Raw genomic sequence first — 19,635 nt, forward strand, 5'->3', positions numbered from 1 at the left:
GGGTAAACTGTGGAGAAAAAAACTTGACGTGCTAGAAAGAAATAGACAACAATTTTGGAATCATCATAAAAATCACTTTTTTTCTCCAATTTTCCTACAGTGTAATTTCATTATTGAAATGACGTATTTTACACATTCTACATGTATTTTTTTAATTGTCTATTTGTTTCTTTCATTAAACAGCTAATTGCCACATTACCTAGTTGATGTATTGTGAATGATAAAAAACATTTGCGAAAATTCTCCTTTGACAAATGTGTCATGTTGTTTTCACTTCAATTACAAAAAATGATACATATGCATCAAAACATTGTTTGTTTCTATGAGAGACGGTCAAACACCTTATGGGCAGCGGGGAGTTAGTGACTTTTTTTTGTCCCCGATTGTCTAATTGAGTCACTTTTTGGCTGCCGGTGTTTTATTACAACAGAAGGATTTTTTTACTGCGATGACCTTCATGCAAAAAAGTGCCGTCATTTCCAGATTCCGAGCAACCTTTTATTGCTCTCTGACTGTTCTCACAATCACCTTGTGTTTCAAAAGTATTCTGTCAAAAGACTGCTGTCGTACTAGTGTGGCTCCAACTACCAGAGACAAATTCCTTGTGTTTTTGACATACTTGGCAACACACAAATGATTCTGATGCAAGTGGGAAAAAAGTTACACAATAAAGTGATTACGGCGTACATCCTCCCTGACTCTCACAACTTAATCCTCCCTGGATCAAACCATCTGGAATGGGAGTTTTGATGAGGATGTATTGTATGGGTATATATGCGCTCCTGCTGTCACGTCTGAAGCCCAATACAGTTGTGCTAATCCGTTGACTGTGTCCCATTGCTCAAAAAGGTGTAAACTTCACCTCCCATATTGAAGTTTAGCTGCATAAATTAACCTTCAAAGTATGATGAAGAAAAGGAGAAATGAGGTGAACTATTCCCATCCCAGTATGTCAGCATCAAACTGGAGCTGTGGGCCATCAAATCTAAGACCCTAAGTGGCCGATTATTCCTGCCTGCCTGAGCAACACAAGGTGTCCTTGAAAGCGAGCTCCTCATTGAAGTTGGTCAGTGTTTGCATGTTCCTCGAGTGATCGGCCTCCGCACAGCATCAATCAATCATCTCCAAGAAAGGTTACTTAAGGGGTTAACACAGCCAACCTTTCCCATCTGTTGCTAAGGAAGTGTAGCCTGTTGTGCAGGAAACAGGGAGAGCAGTTTCCTGTTATGAACAGAGACTTTTAAAGAGTTGCATTCATTTAATCAGGCAACAGATGCTGGGTCAGGAACACGGGCCAAGAGCAAAAGCTTCGGTCTATGAGGTAAACTGTTTTTTGAAACTGTTTATAGGAACTTTTATACACAGCTCTGGTAAAAGAAATAATGCACTGATAACAGAATAATCTTTGCTTGCTCAAGTGATCATTTAGGGCACAGGTGTCAAACACAAGGCCCGGGGGCCAGATCCGGCCCACAGGGTGATTTTATGCGGCCCGTGGATACAAATCATGTGTAGCAACTTCCATTATTTTTTGTGCAAATCTGTACCAGAATTTCAAATTGTCATATCATAAATGATAACGTTGATATATCAGAAGCATTTTTGTACTACCACACAATAATAGTTGGAAAAGCCCATTACCCTTGATTTCTGATTCCAAAGATAGTTCATAAATTTCATGTGTAAATATGATGATTAAGGATTTTTATGGTTTCACAGCCATTATGCCTTCTTAGGGAAACCGCAAGTACAATGTGGCTTGTGACAAAAATGAGTTTGACACTGTTGCTTTTGTGCATTCAGTCAATATATTATTGTGGAACTTCCACCATTAGCAAACAGGTTAGATAGAACATTAGACGATGACATTACCAGTAAATTATCCATGCACCCAGCCATACCGATTGTGTGGCAACCAGTTCAGCGCAAATATGTAGAAAATATGATGTAAATGTCCATCCATCCATTTTCTTTGCCGCTTATCCTCACGAGGGTCGCAGGGAGTGCTGGAGCCTATCCCAGCTGTCAACGGGCAGGAGGCAGAGCACACCTTGAAGTGGTTGCCAGCCAATCGCAGGACACGTAGAGACAAGCAGACAGCCGCACTCACAATCATACCTAGCGGCAATTTAGAGTGTCCAATTAATGGTGCATGTTTTTGGAATGTGAGAGGAAACCAGAGTGCCCGGGGGAACCCCACGCAGGTACGGGGAGAACATGCAAACTGTACACAGGCGGGTCTGGGATTGAACCAGAGACCTCAGAACTGTGAGGCCAATGCTTTACCAGCTTTGCCAGCATGCCGCCAAAATGTAAATGTATAAAAGAAAAATAAAATCACAGAGAGATTATTATTAACTGTTCAACTTTGTCATGCTGATGACGAGATAACTGGGATGAATTGGGCTGGGAGTCCCTTACCTATTAAAAAATGATTCATCATTGTAAACCTTATAATGAATATGAGTTTCTGACAATACCACTGGACATGTATTTTCATTAAACAAATTAATAAAACAGTTAAATTATCATAAAAATGATAAAAAGTAAAAACATAATTCGATGGGTAAAATTTTCAGGCGTATTGGTGGCCAGTCGTAGATCATAGATCGTGCTTGTTTCATTGGTTGTCGTTTAGCTACTAGTTGCCAACCGCTTCGCTACTTTAGCTATTTCAATTACATTTTGCACAATTTAGCTACAAACACAGAAAGGACTGTGTTTTTACTTGTTATACGAATGCGGAGAATTGAACATTGTGTAGAGCTAAACCAGACACTTCCCGAGCGATCGTTTCATGTTACTAACATTGGTTTTGTGGCTCTTTGACGAAAGTAATAGCGCTACGTGTTTATTGTCAGTCAAGAACGAAAATTAATTGTAGTTATTTGGTTCGTCGTTCCCTTCACATTTGTAGGATGTGGTCCGCGGTTAGGAGATATGTTGGAGTGACGCAAAACACGAATGTGAAATGAGCAAATCGGCAATGTGTTTCATACTTCCAAAAGACACGTAGCGCTTGATATGTGTTGGGAAAAGAAGCATACGCGTATATTTAATGCGCGCGTTTGCGCTCCCTGAAGTCCTGCCTTCAGTCAGGAAGCCAAGAGCAGCAGCTCCCGTTAGTACAGAAGCTCACTTGAGTGGAGCATCAGTAGAGAACGTGCGCACCACACACCGGCTCCACGCTCACCATCATCTGGTACCGACCTCCCGGCAAAAACGGAAGGATATGAGCTGCAGCTCCGCTTTTGACAATTGATTTGCCCACCAACCTCTTTCCGCGTGTATGTGGATTAACTTTGTGGAGGATGCAGGCAGTGTGGCGGAAAATGAGCGTAACTCTCGGTTCCCGTGGATGATGATGTCCCACAATGAACACAGGTAGGTTGTTACTCTTTTTGTGTGTAGTTTGTTTCGCTGTCACAATCAAATAACGTGCTTTGGGGTTTACTAGAGTAGACAATGTGCTTTTGCGTGACCGATTGCGACAGCGATGGCTCAGTGGGCCATTTATTAAATTATTTCATTTCAGAGTGATCAATTAATGAATGACTGAAAATAGCAGCCCTCCAATAAAAACGTATAAAGAGAAGTTAAATTTGAACTTTAAGCAGTTTCAGTGTAATCTCTTTATATATATATATATATATATATATACACACACACACACACTCAGAATATTCATTCACTAATTATATGTTTTGTTGAATGGCCAGTGTAAGCTTGCATTTGTCAGTGTCGAATATAGAGGAGTATTATAGCTTTTACAGGTAGGATTTCACTTTGTGGCCATTGAAATCATATCCTGTGTCGGGAATTTCAAGGTCTGTCACCTTTGATTTTCCCAAAAATCTGCTTTACTTGAAATCTTGTTACATAATTCATATCCTGTTGTTTGCAGTTGGTTGCTTTGTCAGCCTGGGCTCCTTGTTTTCCTCTTGTTTTATTGTTCTTTGACACACTCAAAGAGCCCTTTCAGCAAAAGTGTATGTGTGTGTGTTTATGTGCTTTCAGTAAAAGAATGAGGAGAAGGAAGTCCATTTGTGAAGTGAAAATGTGTACTCTTAGACGTTCATGGTGACCGGAGGGGGGTTCTGCTAATGTCCTTCCCATGGACATCCTGTGTGGTGTCCTTCAAAAAAAGCATGGATGAAACAAAATGTGTCTCAAATAAGACATTGAGTACTTCACAAAAGATGATGGACATTCAGACACAGTGTCTAATAGGATGTGCGTCAGGGCAGGTGGTCAATAACAGGAAGCGACAAGGGGTGTGCACACTTTGTTAGGAAGGGGTGTGTTTCATGACAGTTCCAAACATCATATAAACAGAGAACTTCACAAAGAGCACAGAACTCTTATTTTTGAAGAAGAAATTTGCATGAGCAACCTTGATTCCAGAAGTACTACTGCAGAAAGAGTATAAAGAGTGTAACAAGGAGGCAGCAAAAGGATGGCTGTGACTGAGTTGGTAGAACGGGTCATCCATTGGCCAAGTGTCACCGGTTGGAATCCTAATTGTGACTGTTTACCTGTCCTTGAACAAGACTGAACGCTAATTCGCTCACAATGGTCTTGGCAGCACTCAGTGTGGCACCTGCCATCCATTGGTGCATGAAGGGATGAATGTGGGCCTCTATAAAGTGCTTTGGGCACCGTATGGTGTTGATAAAGCAGTATAATAATTGCAGACCATTAATCACTTTTTTTAAACTGTAGAACACAGATTTTGTCATTTAAACATACTCCATAAATTGACAATTTTTGGGTGAGAATCAGCCAAGCTATTGATTGTGAACCTTTAACAGTTACTGTGTGTGTGTCATTTCCCAGACAAGGAGATGTTATTGTTTTGCCTCTAAGTACGCTGTGGCTCTGTTGGTTTTCCTGCTGATAATGTTCCCTGCAGCCTTCTACATGTCACTGACTACTAGACAGGACATGGCTTCCCCTTCACATTCCATAGAGAAACAGTCCCATTTGTTTTTGTCACAATAAAGTCCAACAAGTGCCCATTTTCATGTAGGATTTTCTTTGACATGATCTTTACTCTTTTACAGATTTCCAAAATCCGCTGCAAGTTCCTCGACCAAAAGTCCGAAGTCATTTGACCATCAAAGTGCATTCCAAACTGATGTCAAGGCCTTGTCCTACTGTGAATGGGTCAAAACCTCTTGTCGCCCCCAAGCCCAAAGCTTTCAATGCATTTGTACCACAGGAAGAGCAATGCTCCTCACAAAGCCTCACTAATGGAGACCTGCCTCACTCTAATGGTGAAACAAGTCTTAAAAAAAAGGCTTATAAAAGCCAAAACAATGAGGGAAAAACTGAGACAGAGGAGATCAATAGCATGACAGATGGAGAGGTTACGGTCAAAACAGATAATGGGGAAATATTTGATGCTATTAAGGGCATTGGCTCTGAAGACACAGAAAGAGCAGATGATGATTTGACTGCAGACACCACTGATGATGAGAGTCTTGATAAAGACTTGACTCAAACTTATGGTGGTCAAATTAAAGATACTTCTGCTACTTTTTCACCTACAAATCAAAGCAAGGAGGGCATAACTAGAGAGGATGAGAAACGCAACGAACAAGGGTTGAGCGGAAAGACTGAAATACACTTAGATGAACATGTAATAGAAGAACAACTTGAACAAATACATTCACTTAGTTTAGGTGAGACAAACTGTGTTAAATTCAAGTTGCCCTCTAATAGCAATGAGCTCGAGATTGGAAGATTTGTATTTGGATTCCGCACACTCCCAACTGTAACTGAGGAGTATCCCTATGATGTCATTGGCCCCAAAGATGATACCAGTGATGCATGCGAGTCTTGTGATCCAATTGAAAGTGGGGATGCTGAAGTATGGCAGCCAGAACGGGCAACCAAAGATGTCTCTGGGTGTTTTCGTTTCACATCCAGTACTGAGGATGTGTTCGGGCCATATTCTGTCATTGAATCTGTTCCAACAGGTAAAACCTCCACTGCTGACCCTGAGTGGAGGGAGGATGAGACCAATGAAAACCACTCTAAGGATCAGCAAACATCAGTGGCTTCAAACCAGGAGCCTTTCTATGTGTTATCGGATGATATGGACAAACTCGAAGATCAGCAACTGCTCACAGATCATACTGAGGTTGAGATGGAAGCTGAACACTGCATTCAACATAAAGAACAAGCAAAGGACACCGAGTCAGCTGATGAGTATGCAGACATTGAGGATTCTTCCTGTCTCAAAGCTGATGACTTTGAGCAGCTGGAATGTATCTCATCAGAAGATTATGTGGAAATAGGTGATGAGGATGAAGAGGAACAGACAGAAAAGAAACAAGTTAAAGGAAAAAGTATAAAAGAGAGAACAACTCAACGAGAGCAGTCTTTCCTCAGTCAAAGAAGAAGCTGCCAACCTCGCCTCAGGTTGTGCAACATCACTGTGCCAAAAGACTTAGACTTGGGCCGCACCCCAGAGCTCACCAACCGGCTGGTATTTGCCCACACCACGGAGGCATTTGAAGAAGATATCGAAGAACTTGATTGCCACATTGTGCCTTTTTATGAGGACACTGACTCGGACAGTGAAGAGCATATTTATGAGGAGGCTGGCTTTGACTCTGAGGGGGAGAACTTTTTGAACCTAGATAAAAAGACTATTGTGACACGTTCTCGCTCTTATTCTGGGAAAGCTCCAGGTTATGTCCCAGAGACTGTGCCAGAAGAGACAGGCACTGAGTACCAAACACACGATTACTGTACAGTGTCCTTGGATCAGAATAGTGAGTCGATCAACCAGTCCCAAACACCTGGAGACAACTCCCTCAATCCATCTACAAAATCTCGTCACTTCCTTTTGTACTCCAAGTCTGCAGGGACTCCAGAATTGTCTTTGGCTGACCAATCTATAAATGAAGAGGTTAATAGGAAAGATGACACTCTTTCTCTCCCATGTGTTATGAATTCCTCTGGAAGTTTCTCCCAACGTAGTCACAAATCATCCAGTGGTGTTTCTACCCCAACCTCTCTAGTAGACATACCTCCACCCTTTGAACTAGCATACATTACCAAGAGACCAGTAACCAAGAGCTCCCCTTCCCTTTTGATCCAGCATGAACCTGACGACAAGCTCAAGAAGAAGAAAAATTCCTTTAAACGCTTTCTGGCTCTTAAGTTCAAGAAGAAGACAGATTCAAAAGGTTTCAGTGATGGTTCTGTCCGTTCTTCTCGGTCATCTTCTGAGTCCAGTCACCATGGCCATGCAAGAGTCATTGATCTTGACCGAAGAAGCACCTCCAGCTCCCCTCAGCTTCAATCTCATATTGTAAACCCCCAGCAGCATCACTCAGAACTGTCATCAACTTTTGTCCTCTACAAAGATCATCAGAGGAGGAAAGGTGACCTAAAAGCTTATGGCAGAGGTGTTTCCAGAGTTGAGTCTTTTGAGGAACGATCGCATCGCTCTGCCATGCCGCTGCCTTTAACCAAGCCTCGCTCAATCTCCTTCCCTAGTGCCGACACATCTGACTATGAAAATATTCCTGCTATGAGTTCAGACTATGAGAACATCCAAATTCCAGGCAGGCCCACCAGATCACACACTGTAACAGAGTTTTTTGAGGATCCAAATCGCCAGACAGCTCCCTGCAATGAGAATGATGGATACGTGGACATGAATAGTTTCCCCGGGATAGACAGCAAACCCGCAAAACCAGATGCTGAAAGGTATTGTACATTTCTACGAAACTTTTTCAAATTGTTCCACTTCAAATATTATATTGTATTGTAGTCTATTTGCTAAATGAAGGGATTTTAATAATTTGTTATATCCATTTATAATGATTACAGTAGTAAACAAATTAGCTGCGCTAATTCTATTAGACCTCTGCGAAACCCCCCTGAGACAGTTGTATTTGGGAGATAAAAACATTGACATTACATGCTGTAGATTACACAGAAAGAGAAAATGTATTCTAATAGCAGTGTTTTTGATTGGCATAAAAACTGAGTGCAAATGGTAATCATTACAAATGATTATACTGCTGTGTGTATCTATAGATAAGCTTGTAACACAGCTCATTTTACAATACATATGGCAGGACTCAACACTATATTTTCAAAGCAGTAGTCTGTGCTCACATGCAGTATTTGCAGACCTGTAAGAATCACACTAATTGCAGCCTTGATCCTTTAATGGTGTACTAATATGTTACCGTCTTAGAGCATCTTACATGAGGCTGAGTGGGATCTGCCTCCCATAAGAGTCTGTAAAATGAGAAGTGAGGACCCAGGTGGTTTGTGGGATAGCCCTTGTGGGGAAGCTTGCTAATGTTTTGTGGATTTAGAGGTCACTTACGATGCATGTGCCTCCAATGAAGGTTTGAAATGATAAAACATATAACCAATAGCTCACTGAGCACTGATTAGTCACATTAGATAAAGTCATCAAGGCTTCCATTAAAGGTGTGGGTGGAGGAAAATGGGGCATATTAGAAATAGAGGAGCACAATTCACACGAAAAAGAAGAAAAGAAGAGTGGTAAACATGCTAATAGATTGAGCAGAGCCATGAGAAAACAAAGAAAATGGTCAACTAAATCAAGAGCAGCTGGAACACGAGAGAAGGGAGAAAAAGCAGTTTGACTGTAATTGCTCCTTTGCACTTGACACTTATGGTTAAGTTTAGAAGAGCTTTTATTAAAGTACCACTCTCACGGGTCCCTCTCCTTCATTGGAGCCTTGGGGTCGCAGACTTAACTGCAGTGTGTGATGGAGTGAGGAATCACTATAGTCAAACAGTGCCAAATTTCCTCAGCCAGACTGTCAGATTCAGTTGCTATGAGGTCGCAATCTTTCACATTCTTAATAAAATATTAGTGCTCGATGACCCAGCTATCATTCGGTAGGAGGTGGGGTACAGCCTGAATTGGTCGCCAGCCAATCACAGTGCACCCACAATCATACTTAAGGGCAATTTAGAGTCTCCAGTGAATGTATGTTTTGGGGATGTGAGAGGAAAGCAGAATACCCAGAGAAAACCCAGGCAGGTACGGGGAGAACATATAAATTCCACACAGGCAGGGCCGGGATTTGAACCCCAGTCCTCAGAACTACGAGGCCAATGCTATAACCAGTTATCCACCATATCGCCCAATACAGATATTTATATCTATATTAAACACATTGATTTGAAATGTGTTTTTCCACATAGAGTGTATTTATTGATTTCAAGAAGACCTAGGCCCAACCAAATTCCTGTTTGGTGATAATATTAGCATTCTAGAGACAGACAAACAGTCAAAGGAATGGAAAGATACTGATGCCTGAAAGTTGACTGGGTAAATTTTCGTGGATAGCGCGTCAGCAGCAGTGTGGAAATAGCAACGAGTTGTGATTTCTGTACAAGGTCAAGGGTTTACCGATTGGTGGCAAGGTGGTCGTTCTGATGATGCGACAGTCTGTCCTTGGAGGTACAGCCAGTAGAGTAAAAATTTGATCTATGAAATTTAGCAACACCAGTCTAAAGGCCTCTTTATACTTCTGCTTGCGCGGCCGACAACACCAGTGACGCCAGCGTGTTCACCATCTGCGAGAGCATAGAGAAGCCTAAATTCACCCCTGGTACACATTGTGCCGCTGACCACGCCTGATCAATGCTGGTAACGAAAATAATACCCAATACGCTCATCATTGTGTGTTGTTGCAATCAATAGATGGGAAAATTTCTCTCAGATTGTTCTGAAATCCTATTTTCATGCCAGTCATGTACAAAACAAAATAATACTTCAGGACACCAGTAACTCTAGTGAGGATAAGCGGTACGGGGTACAGAAGATGAATGAATGACTTATACACTTACACACATCTCAGTACAGTATTTGTTACCTTTGCATTTTGATTGATTCATTCATTGATTCACTTTGTGTGCTTTATTTCTCTGTGTGATGGTTTCGATGTAGCTCATTGTGTGTTGAAGCGCTCGCAGGACTCACTATAATACAAAGTCCTGTCCCCTCCACAGTACCTTAGTCTTCTATTGCCAGAGTCAGTAATGTTTGTTCAAATGCAAGTGCACACCATATATTTTTGTATGTACATCCACATACTTTGTGGCCATATTGTAGCCTAAACTTTAATCTCAACATAAGCATGCTTCTATTTTGGTGATCTTACAGTGGGAGTGATTGAGAACACAGACAGTGTTGTCAATGAGTTTGTAGACTCACAGAGGAAAAACGAAATATTTTAGTGATGAGAATAACCAAATGGCCTCACAGCACTGCAGACAGCATCCTTGTTGCAGTGGCAGAAAACTATCTCCATTACACAATCATAGTTACAAGGGTCCGGTACAAGAAATCTGCATGTTGTAACATTTAGCATTGGTATGACTATATCAGGTGACACGGTGCGCCACTGGTTAGCGAGTTGGCCTCACAGGTCTGAGGACCGGGGTTCAAATCCCGGCCCCACCTGTGTGGAGTTTGCATGTTCTCCCTGTGCCTGTGTGGGTTTTCTCTCCTAAATCCCCAAATAATCCAGCGAGTGGAGACTTTAAATTGCCCTTCAGGGTGATTGTGAGAGTGACTTGTCTGTCTCTATGTGCCCTGCATTGGCTGGCAACCAGTTCAGGGTGTACCCTGCCTCCTGCCCGTTGATAGCTGGGACAGGCTCCAACACTCCCCGCGACCCTTGTGAGGATAAGCGGCTAAGAAAATGAATGGATGGAGGGTAATTAAATAATTGCCTCGCATAATGTACGAAGCTCACTAATGGTGCAAGCCTGGATAATTTTCTACTGATTTGTGTGTGGAAATTATGCATATACTTTGTCAAAGATGGCCCCCTTGCTGAGAATGCACTTTCATCTTGCCAATTAGCAATGTGGCAACAAATGAGCAGTGAACAACAGTTTGGCAAAGAAAGTGCAGAATGTGAGAATGAGTTGAACTTGAGACCATTCGTTGTCCCCTGATGTTAGTTTTAGTCAGATGCACTTAACAAAGCAAATTTGTTGCACTTGTGTAAGTTATGCACAGTTAATGTAATTCTGTAGTTATATGTAAAACACAGACCTTTTTACTGTCTAAATTTCTGCTATAATCGTCATGGCTTCTGTTGTGTTATGGATGAAGGAGTTCCCTTATGTTTTTTGTTGTACAGGGTGGTGGCTCTGTGGTGAGGTGGTGGACAGGGTGTGTCTCAAGCTCACCAGGCCCTTTGCCAGGCATTTTTAAGTCACAAGCAGGTCATTCCTAGGGAAGAAATGTCCTACCTAGGAGCTGTTTACAGGAAATGCAGGACAAGGGGTGAACTGTGGCAGGAGACAAGGACAGAGAGACAAGACTGGACCCATAGAATGAGTGTGTAGAAGAAGGGGGTCACCATGGTATTAGCCTAGAGGTTCACAGACTCTCCTCAAAGAGGTGTGGTCTTCCCAATAATGCCAGGTCTGCTTTTTTAGTGCTGTGTTTTATGGAAGTCTTGTTGTTTTGGGAGCCATTTGAACACATACCGAACGACACGTTTCAAACTGCTAATTACATTGCACACAGCATTGACCACTTAATCTTTGCCACAATGTGCAGATATTTTAAGCTGTTACCTGTCCTGTTATAGGTGGCATGACAGAAGTCAGCGACCTATGTTATTGGAACATCATATGGTCACATTAAAAGAACAACTGCCAAAGGTAACACATAATCATTACAAAAAGGAGCAAGAAATTTAAAAGTAAAGCATCCATTTTTTACAATTCTCCCATCAGTATTCCTTTCATTGTCTGTCATGGCAGAAAAAGATATTCTGACATCCCGACTTCTTGTAATAGTGCCACTAGAAGTGGAGAAAAAGCTTTTGTGATTGCACCTGATATATATTTTAATTCAACTAAATTACATTTTTATTTAAATTCAAATGATTTCTATAGAAAACCTTTTTTAGAAAGGAAATTTGTCCTCTATATTTGACACAGTAAATCTAATTTGTTGAGCCATAATGGCCCCGTCACACCATGACGTTCTGGTCAACGTTCTCTGAACATTTCAATCGTTCTATTTTTCAACTTTCTCAAATGAGGATGACACATCTGGCATGTGATTAACGGGTGTCTAACGCATGACTAGAAGCGTGTAACAGCGACCAAATAAGATACCCCTAAAAACTATTAGCATGTACTAACGTGTCACTGGCGCGCGACGAGCGATTTGTCAATGTTAGACGAGCGTGTTGAGCATGTGACTAAATGGGTGAATAACGACAGAATAGCGTTTTGCTGGCATGTAATTTTTACAGTGGAACGGGAACGAAAACGTTGGAAATTTCATACTCACTTCAGTTGTTCTCGTGAGTTTGAACAGTCAGCATCATGCCGCCAAGACGGAAAAAAGGTGGGGTGCGGACTTCAGCAACTAGCGCTGCAAGTAAGAATGGAAAACATCGCTTTATATAACCATATGCATGGATGTTCGGGAAACGCACGAATGACGCTCAATGGACACCAAAGGACGTTTGTTTGACTTTAGTTACACGCTGTGTGCGCTAGGGGATTGTTCAGTGGTCGTTGACAGGTCGCCAGTGAGTCGTTCACTGCAAAGCAAACGATTAAGTAACAACCAAGTAAAGCTCAAGTTACGACTGACTAATGATAGCCAAAAGTGTGCAACGCTCGGCGAACCATAGTAAAACGTTCCACGAATGTTCTTGAACGTTCTGGAGCGTTTAAAATTAAACGTTGATGAACGCTTATCTCGGTGAGAACTTTTGTGCATGTTCAAAACTTTTTTTCCGGACCGGCGTTCTCCGCCGATTCCCAGCGATCATTGACATTCACTAGCGTTCAAACAACACTCTTCTTGCGCTATCCCGGCGACCATGGGCGACCACCAACGTTTCCTCAAACGCTATAGAACGCTGACCAGAACGTCATGGTGTGATGGGGCCATAAAAGCCAACCCTGTAATCTAATAATGTTTCCATAATGATCCTGTTTAAAGGATTTACAATACATATTGTAATATAGGCTATGTATTGGGCTTACGGCCATGCTACCCTGAGAACGCCCAATCTCTTCAGATCTCGGAAGGTAAGCGGGTTTGGCCCTTGTTAGTACTTGGATGGGAGACCGGAATACCAGGTGCTGTAAGCTTCTCTCTCTGGCTAAAATGCAGAAGGGTTGCATCAGGAAGGGCATCCGGCATAAAACTGTGCCAAACAAATGTGCATTCATCTGAGATGACACGCTGTGGCAACCCGTAACGGGACAAGCCGAAAGGAAAAGAAGAAGGCTATGTAGTGGTTGAGGAAATGGAGTAGTTTGCTGGAGTAATCTTTGGAACTTCTTAGAGATGTTTAAATCCAGATTCATTTTCCAAGCCGCTTATTCACACAAGGATCACAGGAGTGCCTATCCCAGCTAACTCCAGCCAAAAAGCGGACTACACCCTGAATTTGTCACGAGTCAGTTGCAAGGCACATATCGACACAATCACTGAGCAGGAATTTATCCCACGCTGTCCGCACCAAAGTCAGGCGTGTGTACAACTACACCATCAGTGACCTGAAATCTTTAACATTTTATTTTAAATGTTTAAATATAATGTGGGCGGCATGGTGGATCAGCTAGAAAGCGTTGATCTCACAGTTCTCAGGTCTCGAGTTCAATCCCAGACCCGCCTGTGTGGAGTTTGCATGTTCTCCCTGTGCCTGCGTGGGTTTTCTCCAAGCAGTTCAGTTTCCTCCCACATCCAAAAAAACATGCAACATTAATTGGACACTCTAAATTGCCCCTAGGTGTGATTGTAAGTGCGGCTGTTTGTCTCTATATGCCCTGCAATTGGCTGGCAACCAGTTCAGGGTGTACCCCCCCTCCTGCCCGTTGACAGCTGGGACAGGCTCCAGCACTCCAGAGACCCTCGTGATGATAAGCTGCAAAGAAAATGGATGGATGGATAAATATAATGTATGTGTATTTAACCAGTTTTCTCTGGAATTTTGTACTGTTCATGGGGTGTAGTGCCGTAATCATGCTTCTCAATAGTTCTTCTCCTCCTATCTGTGAGCGTTATCTAATATTATTGTGTTTACGACTGAAGCTGCAGAACCTTGGCAAAGAGAATCTTCTATATATTTTCTATATAATGTATATACAGTGAAGAAACTAAGTATTTGAACACCCAGCTATATTGCAAATTCTCCCACGTAGAAATCATGGAGGGGTTTGGAATTTTCATCGTAGGTGTATGTCCACCATGAGACAGATAATCATTATTTTTATTTATGTATTTATTTTTTATTATTTGCAGCTGTCACACAAATAAATCGTTAAAAAAATCAAACGTTGCGATTTCTGGATTTTTCTTTTTAGATTATCTCCCTCACAGTGGACATGCACCTATGATGAAAATTTCAGACCCCTATATGATTCTAATTGGTAGAACTTGCAATGTAGCAGGGTGTTCAAATACTCATTTTCTTCACTGAAGCATTTCCATCAGAAGCCAACATCACCCTGGAGTCAAAATTTACCTTCATTGAGGTTCACCATGATTAACACCTCACCCAATGGGGTGTGTGTCTGTGAGCCCTGGAATACTCTAATAAATTCAAATACTGTATAGTTAAGTACACAATATTGTGTGACATACACAGTGGAACTTTAAAAGACAGAAGGTTCTATTCATTATGAGGCCACAAAATTGTCATAAATGAGACGACGAGAATACTAACTTCATTGGAAGAGCCCCTCTCATGTGACTTCATTATAAGAAACAGCTTTCAGTGTGATATGGTGGTGTTGTGTACCACTGCACTCCCAATGATTGAATGATTCATTTATACTGCTCAAACATTTTTCAGTTGTAACATATTGTTGTAAAGACAGGTGCAGGAGGTGTACCTTATGATGTGACACTCTTATTGCTGGTTTTAGATCATCGTCCAATCATCGTCCTTGTTAGGGGAGTTTAGTCAAATACACTAAATGGGTGTTAATGGTTTGAAGAACTTTAATAATTTCCCCGGGTAGCATCAAAGGGATTACAAGAGAACTGACCTACAGTGTGACTCCCTAGACCCCTGCTTCACTCACTGAAGGATTATGACTGTACAAGCACAACTCTGTCATGGAGAAAAGGATAAATTGGGAAGGGGATTAGAGTGTGGCATTGTGCTGCATGTGGGAAATGGAAATGCTCAGAGACACTATCGATCGATCCATCCTGTATACCGCTTATCCACACTTGGATCACAGGTGTGCTGGAGCCTATCCCATCTGATTTCAAGTGAGAGGTGCACTACACCCTGGACTAGTTGTCAGCCAGTGGGCAGGCATACAGAGCTGCTTGAGCATTTGTGAAACCTCTGGAAAATGGTCAGTCTTTTTTTTTTTTTTAAATAACATATTTTGTTAAACAAATCACAATTTGTAACACACAGAGAAAGAAATATATTTTCCTTATTTAATCTAACATTTTATTTTTTCACTCAAAACTGATAACTGTATAGGTGCAAAAGTACAGTATTTGAACCCCCACCTACACTGGTTAAATCTAGCAAATAGAAGACAAGATTTGCATTGTATATACATAATTTAAGCAGACCAATGAAAAAAAACATTCGGGAAAGGGTTTGGCTTGCTATATTTATTAGAGAGAGTAGAGCAACCAAACCAACTGTGGACTGATGCAAATCTACAAAACCAATAGCGAAAAAGACAGCTGAGGAGATGAAGAAAGTATTGACAGCCCTTCTGTGTGGTGAGGGCTGTCAGACCATTCTAGAAAGATTCTAGCCCCATCCATCCATCCCACAATATGACAAATAATTTACAAATCACATCGACTCTGCCAAATTGGACGGCCATCAAAACTATCCCTATCATCCCGAAAACACCAGAACAAAAAAAGAGGTAAAGGCTTACCCAGACAACAACTCAAGAGGGTTGCAGCTTTCTCTGGTAGCATGTCTCATAAATGTGCATGTGTCTTTTGTTTGAGGAAAACTGATTAGTGGTGACATTCATCAGAGTGTTTCTACAAGGACCCACCTGCTCTAAAAAAATAATAAAATAAAATTATATATATATACCCTTTTCAAATTTGCATGCAAGTACTGGGACAAGCCCTTTTGGAAGTCCTTTCTATGGACGGACAAGTCCGAAATAGAATTAGTTGGTCATAATTGAAACCACCGTGTTTGGAGAAAAGCCAACACTGCATATGAAGTAAAGAATCTGCTCCCAATAATGGAAATGTGAAGCTGCCTTTCCACTCTGGACTTGGACGACTGTATTGTAACTTCAAGGTCCCATATTTTGGCAATTTAGACCTCCATAAAAATGTCAATTTGATTTGGAAAAATAAAATCCTTGTTTTTTTCATACTAGTGGGCAGAAAAGGTTCCTCTGACAGCTACTTCTGTGTGACCCATTTTTTTTTTTTATGTGCTTTGTCTACATTTGGTTAAGACCCTCCTTTCCTTTGATGCATTTACTCTGTGTAGAAAAATCAACCCTCACATCTTGTGAAAGGATATGTGTTTGTTATGTTGATGGTGATGGCTTGGGAGCAGAGAAGTAGGTGAAAATCTTCACTAGTGACGTAGATAAGTTTAAGAAATTTGAATTACCTGATTTCAGGTCTTTCGGCTGAAAGAAGTCTGTAATTCAGGAATACACGGACAATTTTTATTCATATTTCACATGTTTACTGAGGCACCATGGAGCCAATATCTTCTTCTTTTCCTTTCGGCTTGTCCCGTTAAGGGTCGCCACAGCGTGACATCTCAGATGAACGCACATTTGTTTGGCACAGTTTTACAACGGATGCCCTTCCTGACACAAGCCTTCTGCATTTTAGCTAGGCAGAGAAGCTTACAGCACCTGGTATTCCCAGGCGGTCTCTCATTGAAGTACTAACCAGGGCCAAACCCGTTTAGCTTCTGAGATCTGACAAGATCGGCCGTAAGCCCCATAAAGACAATATAACATCTGAAATACTAGAAAACATTGGCTTGGTAAAATATGGGACCTTTTGTGAATTAGGAATTTCCAGGCATATTAAGAAATTATTGACCAGTATTTCCTATAATCATTCAGGTGGTTGAAGCTGGGATGGAAATTGATTACAGGGGACAACAGACAAACAATGCTCTTAGCCAAATATAAACAAATCAGATTTTAAAAAAAATGGGTCAAACAGAAGTAGTTGTCAATGGGGGGCTTGACACTAATTGACACTTTCAGACTACGTCCATGTTTGAAAGTCACTCTGTGGAGTGACTTGGATGGCATGTGACTATCTGTAGCACATTTTCTAATCATTTCTGTTCTACTATTATACTATTGGTCTACAGTACAGAGCAAGTCAATTTGCGAGTGAAATCGTGATTAGTACCTTGACTGCTCGTGCTCGTCTCTGCATGCATTTAAATTGTACAGCAGGGTTGAAGTAGTCTGATGGTATTCAAACTCGTAGCGATATGGTTAGCTAGCCAAGACGTCTGACGTGTGTATCATTTATCGTTGCACCAGGAAATCGCACATTGACAGACAGGTTATGTAACTGTTTGGAAAACAAACTTGCCATTAAAATGTGTCAATATTTTTCCCTCAATAAATTTATAAGAGAAAGAGAGAGAGCGAGAGAGAGAGAAAGTGTGTGTACATGTGTTCATAAGTGTGTGTGCGCATGTGCGTGTGATTTAAAGTTAAACTGAAACTTATTTCAAGCTATCCATCCTTACACCCTGGACTAGTTGCTACTCAATTATAGGGTGCATAGTGTATGGGCAAACAACCCTTCACAATTGCCTAGAGGCATTTTAAATACTTCAGTTTATCTTCAATGCATGTTTGTGTTGTTTAGATATGTACAAGCAAGACCCACTCCACGCTAGATTCCCTATGTTTTGATGTTGTACTTTGGTTCTACCCTGGTCTTGCAGTGCCTACACAGAACCTTTCCCGCTGAGCTCAGTCTCTGCAGGGTCAGCTGAGGAGGAACATGGACGTACCTCAGAAGAAGAAGAGGGTGCTTCTGAGCAAAGCTATGATCGACAAGTGAGTTATGGGACATACAAATAATTTAATTTGCTTGTTTAACTCTTGATTTTCGGCTACTTGTAGTTTATTACAGTAGAAGATGGCCTGAGAGACATAAGCTGCCAGAAAGGAATGATTATATTGAATGAAAATGTGTTTTCATCTCAGGGAAATTGTTTGGCAAGTGCCCCTCTTTAGAAAACAAAACACGGACAAAAGTTTGGTAGCTTTGCCAGTAAACCATTTAATGTTTTGAATGTGATGTGTTTCAACCTTTTGATTAGCTTTTATATCAAATAGCTGCATTGTTGTCACTGTACTGTACACAGACACTCATACATAATGCATCAGTATTTAAAAGTGCCATCATTGAAAGGGCTCTCATGTCTATGAGGCACTTTAATTAAATAATCAGTCTCATTCTGACAGGAGAGCTAAGGAAAAAAATATATATTTTTTTTATCAGTCCCCTTGGCTCCCAAATAGCTGCTTCTGTTTGATACTTGAGAGCAATAAGTGCCCTTTAAACATGAGCTGTGGTCATTCTTCTGTCACTGCTCTCACTTAGACTGATGGGCGATCCCGAGCGTTCTATGTCGCCAAGGAGCTTGTTGAATCGGAAAGACTGTGAGTATTGCCATGGTCACAAAACACCCAAACTCACGCATCCTGAAGATGTTTTTCCTGCTTTAATGTCGCCCACATATAAACTAATCCATCTGACTGCGTGCAGAGTAGCCACTTTATGCTCACCCTGCATTCCACTTCGCTAATCCTCTAACGTGGGTTGTCATCATACATAATTTATAGGTTTTGTAGTTTGGATGAACTTAGTTTCATTGAGCGAATGTTGAGATACAAGCTTTGACACTATTTCAAGAGTTGACAAATGTCTTGTATAAATATGGAGTAACAAATTAATGCTATTGAAATGATTGCCCAGTATGTATTCTTATAGTGTAAGTGCCGACTCTTTATTTATTTATTTATTTATCTATCTATCTATTTATTTATTTATTTGTTTAGTCCTATTTTTGATCTTTTGAGTGGGCCGTATTACTCCCCCTTTTGCTCCACAATTATGATCTACATTTTTGAAGTTGCACACCATGCTGATGTTATTGAACAGCAGACTGATGTACTTTGAAGGCATTACAATGGACTACCACGATTCGCGGAGGATAGAGACCACGTCCGCCTGTGTACAGAACCAAAGGGGGGAGGGGCATAACAGGAGGGGAGAAGGAGAGATCACGGACCAAAGTAACAACGTGTCAGTGATACCATGGCATCCTTATACTCCTCACAACACAATGAGCGCACACATTATTTGCTGCTGTCAATTGCTATGATTGAGTGAGGGTTATTAACTAGCAACAAAGTCATAGTTTTATTTCATATGTGTTTGGCAACAACCTCTCACATATAACCTTTGAGGGAGTTGTTATTTCTGGTTTTAAATCTGATTTTTCTGTCTTTTTCAGACATGTCAGTGCCCTCAAGTATCTTCAAGAGGTAAAAACTTGTGTGTCCTCCTATTACACTTTCTTGAAAACCCGCTGATAACATTATATCATGTCAGTCTACTCCCTAGCC

General features: G+C 41.2%; 1 protein-coding gene and 1 pseudogene across 3 annotated transcripts in view; both read left to right on the forward strand.

Annotated features, from left to right (window-relative positions):
• The first annotated feature begins 1,275 nt into the window (after positions 1-1,275).
• fgd5a (FYVE, RhoGEF and PH domain containing 5a) overlaps positions 1,276-19,635 on the forward strand; it is a 44,755-nt gene continuing 26,395 nt past the window's right edge. The window contains exons 1-5 of one of the 3 annotated variants that reach the window (XM_061831295.1): positions 1,276-1,321; positions 5,064-7,725; positions 17,943-18,057; positions 18,608-18,666; positions 19,524-19,554. In XM_061831295.1, coding sequence (XP_061687279.1) covers positions 5,138-7,725; positions 17,943-18,057; positions 18,608-18,666; positions 19,524-19,554 — 2,793 coding nt within the window. In that variant the 5' untranslated portion in view covers positions 1,276-1,321; positions 5,064-5,137. Of the gene's footprint in view, positions 1,322-2,611; positions 3,385-5,063; positions 7,726-17,942; positions 18,058-18,607; positions 18,667-19,523; positions 19,555-19,635 lie in introns of those variants that run through there. The other 2 variants (XM_061831294.1, XM_061831293.1) reach the window with 2 other exon arrangements.
• LOC133508210 (5S ribosomal RNA) lies at positions 13,033-13,146 on the forward strand (annotated as a pseudogene).

This window comes from Syngnathoides biaculeatus, chromosome 10, assembly GCF_019802595.1.
Source record: "Syngnathoides biaculeatus isolate LvHL_M chromosome 10, ASM1980259v1, whole genome shotgun sequence".
NCBI lineage: Eukaryota > Metazoa > Chordata > Actinopteri > Syngnathiformes > Syngnathidae > Syngnathoides > Syngnathoides biaculeatus.